The sequence below is a fragment of the Clinocottus analis genome, unplaced genomic scaffold, assembly GCF_023055335.1.
Source record: "Clinocottus analis isolate CAN_PGR_092001 unplaced genomic scaffold, fCliAna1.0.p SCAF_6, whole genome shotgun sequence".
Classification (NCBI taxonomy): Eukaryota; Metazoa; Chordata; class Actinopteri; order Perciformes; family Cottidae; genus Clinocottus; species Clinocottus analis.
Genome location: NW_027176218.1, coordinates 3,973,176 through 3,977,235, shown reverse-complemented (window position 1 = coordinate 3,977,235; position 4,060 = coordinate 3,973,176). Strand labels below are relative to the sequence as shown.

Sequence of the window (4,060 nt, the reverse complement as noted above, 5' to 3'; positions counted from 1 at the left end):
TTTTTTTCTAAACCAAAAATGCTTTGCGTTGGTTGAAAGGGAAAAAATATTTTACAGGGGGTACATTACTGAAAAAAGCTTGAGAACCACAGTTGTAGAGAATATCTCAGATAGATTTTTTTGAAAAAACACCATTATATTGTGACTTTTGCGAGATCCATGTTACATTATCTTCTACCTATGAAAAAGGCTTTTGCCTAATTATCATTGAGACGTCAAGCTGCAAAGTGAGTACTCTTGGTTTTAAAGAGCAATGATTAACTTTATACAAAAGCAATAAATGCTTTTGATGTTTTCCAGTTCAGTTCAGTTTTTCTTACTCAGTGAGAAAAGGCCAGTCTGTGTTGGCTTGAACAAGTGCATTGAAGTCTGGTTGAAAGAGGTGGAGATGTGAAGGACAGCTGACGGGTATCAGCGGCGGCATGCCATCGCAATAGACCTATTCGCCTGCTCTATAGACATACTTTGTTAGTTTTTCAATCTTTTATATTTGGCTGTGTTTTTACAAGAAAATGGTCCTGTAGTCCGCTGCAGTGGACATGCTGTAAAATAAAATTGTATTATTATTTGTATATTTATATTCTTTTTGGAAAAATATTTTCCAAAAAATCGAAATTGTAAGGTTTTTTTAAACTATAAATTGGTAGGAAATCACAAAACAATGTGAATTTGTAAGACACTATTATCGGTTAGTTATAAGGTTCTAAAAGCTTTTATTTTGAAGGTAACCCCGCTAGTTACAGCTGACCCGGATGTTCCTCCATTAGCAACATGGCGGCTCCAGTCTGTAGAATCAAGAGCGTCTCGTTGCTGTGTTGATAAAGTGTCAGGTAGCTCCTTCAGTACTGATGCAGCAGAGTCTCTGTATGTCTGGATAAACCTTCTGAATGAACTTCTAGTTCACATTTGTTCCCGGATGTTGTTCCCCTGACTCATTTCCCCATAGCCTAGAAAGATATTGAAGTTAGCTTAGCGGCTAGTCCCAGTTTAATGGAGGGGACACGAAGTTTGTGACGGAGTTTGTGTCGAGGAAACATTTCTGTCGTTGTGAAAATGTCTAAAAGAAGGATAGTAGAGTACGAAGAGGAAATTTCTAGTTCAAAAGAGGAGAACGAGCGACAAAGGAGACTACTGGACGCTGTTTTCAACCCGGAAGTCCGGATACAAAGAGCAGGTTGTTTCTGTTTGTTTCTTTATCACTTTAAACTGATGAAACCAGTTCTGGAGGAAGTATGCACATCATGTACTGAAGTAGAGTTACTGGTACTGAATTATTCACATCAAGTACTGAGGTAGAGTTACAGGTACTGTACTGTGCAGCATGTTTTTATTTAGGGGTCATGTTTCTCATGTTTTCGCTTTTTAGTGATACACCTCTTAATATTATAGATTTCTCAGACGTATGAATGTCTTTTATTATTCTCCACAGACGTCCAGAAGCTGTTGGTGGCTAAAGAAGAGGTTCCCCCTGAGCAGCAGGACTGGAGCTCCAGTCTGGACCAGAAGGAACCAGAGCCCCCACACATTAAAGAGGAACAGGAAGACCAAGAGCCCCCACACATTAAAGAAAAACAGGAGGACCCAGAGCCCCCACACATTAAAGAGGAACAGGAGGAACTCTGGACCAGTCAGAATAAAGAGCAGCTTCAAGGGCTGGAGGAAGCTGGTATCAAGTTCTTATTACCGTATGTGAAGAGTGAAGATGATGGAGCAGATTGTGGAGGATCAGAACCAGGCAAAAAGTCAGATCCAGAAACACATCCAGGACCAGAAACTGATGAGACTGAAGACTCCTCTGAACCTGAGACTGATGACAGTAGAGATTGTATTGAGACTCAGGAACCTCAGTCAGATTTAAATCCTCTGCAAAACAATGAAGTACCTGTGAACTGTAGTACTGGGAATACATCAAGCAGCGCGCCTAAATGTGCTGGAAGCTCTGACCGCAAGGTACGTCCGAAGAGACCAAAACCCAAAATCGTAAAACTATTTAGTTGTTCACTTTGTGGTAGCACATTTGCACATAAGGGACACCTGAACGATCACATGACTGTCCACACAGGAGAGAAAGCATTTAGTTGTTCAGTTTGTGGTAAAACATTTTCACTAAAGCGAACCATGAATCGTCACAAGACTATCCACACAGGAGTGAAAGCATTTAGTTGTTCTGTGTGTAGTAAAACATTTGCACAGAAGGGATACCTGAACTCTCACATGAATGTCCACAAAGAAGCATTTAGTTGTTCAGTTTGTGGTAAAACATTTGTAAACAAGGGAAACCTGAACGATCACATGACTGTCCACACAGAAGCATTTAGTTGTTCAGTTTGTTGTAAAACATTTGTAAACAAGGGAAACATGAACCATCACATGATTGTCCACACAGAAGCATTTAGTTGTTCTGTTTGTGGTAAAACATTTTCACGTAAGAAAACCCTGGAATGTCACATGGCTGTCCACACAGAAACATTTAGTTGTTCAGTTTGTAGTAAAACGTTTTTACGAAAGGCGCACCTGAACCATCACATGATTGTCCACACAGAAGCATTTAGTTGTTCAGTTTGTTGTAAAACATTTTCACGTATAGGACACCTGAACGATCACATGATTGGCCATACAGGAGTCAAAGCATTTAGTTGTTCAGTTTGTGGTAACACATTTAAACATAAGAGAAGTCTGAACGATCACATGATTGGCCACACAGGAGTCAAAGCATTTAGTTGTTCAGTTTGTGGTAAAACATTTTCACGTAAGGGATGCCTGAATGTTCACATGACTATCCACACAGGAAGGAAAGCATTTAGTTGTTCTCTGTGTAGTAAAACATTTTCACGTAAGGGATACCTGAATGATCACATGACTATCCACACAGGAAGGAAAGCATTTAGTTGTTCACTGTGTAGTAAAACATTTTCACTCAAGATAACCCTAATCTCTCACATGATTGTCCACACAGGAGAGAAACAATTTAGTTGTTCAGTTTGTGGTAAAACATTTTTATGCAAGGGAACTCAGCAACGACATTTAAAAGTCCACACAAGAGAAACAAATTAATGGTGGAGTTTGATCAACTAAATTTTCTCGTCTCTGTTATTCATCAAATCACAAGTGTATTGATGAGAGCATCAGATATAAATGAGACTGAGTTAAACACCTAGAACTGTCAGGCTGATACAGACTTAAAAAAAAAGTTTATTCAGCTAATGTGTAGCTACACATCAATTTAAATTCTTTGATATTTGTTTCTATGATATTGTCTCATGTGTTTTGTATTGTCATGTATATATTAATTATAATTGTTTTTGCTGGTCAAAGTATTCCACGTCCTCTCTGCCAGTGGTCCCCAAACTTTTTTGCACCACGGACCGGTTTCATGGAAGACAATGTTTTCACGGACTATTCTTCACGGTGTGGGCGATAAATATGACGTAATAAAATGATTTGACAGGCATGAAAACAATTATAAAGTGCATAAAAGTACAACTCACCAATACGCCGAACTAGTGGGAGCCCTAAGCTTGTTTCTCTGCAACGAGCCGGCCCCGTCTACTCTGCCTGGATTTCAATCCAGAACTCCAGCAGAGTTGAGACAGACTATTAAGTTTTAATCTGTGTTCATGATTAATGGTTTAATGGTTGTCAATGGACGTTACATTCATAATTAGAATGTGAAATGTGAATGAATTGCCTTCATTAATGAAATGTATTGTTCACTGAGATAATTTCCACCTTGTTACATCTAGTCCACCCTATTGTCTGAGTTTCTTTTCATGATAATGAATTAAAATGATCAAATATTAATCATATCTTTGTCGTTACTTGCAGATTTTGAATTGGCTAAAAATGTTGTAAAATTTCATTTATGTTTTGACTTTGGTGAATCTGAATCATCAACCATGTTTAAACAATGTGTATATGACAAGAGTCTTTTAGCCTTGTGGTCAGAACTAACCCTTAAAAACACAAAAGTGTTAAAAAAAAAAAAGTATTTACAAAGCTGTGCAACTTTGGCTTGGAGATGGACTCGATGTCATCACTGATTCAGGGTCATCCTCTTGTT

General features: G+C 38.4%; 1 protein-coding gene across 1 annotated transcript; it reads left to right on the top strand.

Annotated features, from left to right (window-relative positions):
- The first annotated feature begins 779 nt into the window (after positions 1-779).
- LOC137803635 (gastrula zinc finger protein XlCGF57.1-like) lies at positions 780-3,751 on the top strand. Its single transcript, XM_068602288.1, has 2 exons — positions 780-1,174; positions 1,430-3,751. Exons 1-2 carry the CDS (start codon positions 1,054-1,056, stop codon positions 3,052-3,054), a joined length of 1,746 nt encoding a protein of 581 aa, XP_068458389.1. The 5' UTR covers positions 780-1,053; the 3' UTR covers positions 3,055-3,751.
- The last annotated feature ends 309 nt before the right edge of the window (positions 3,752-4,060 follow it).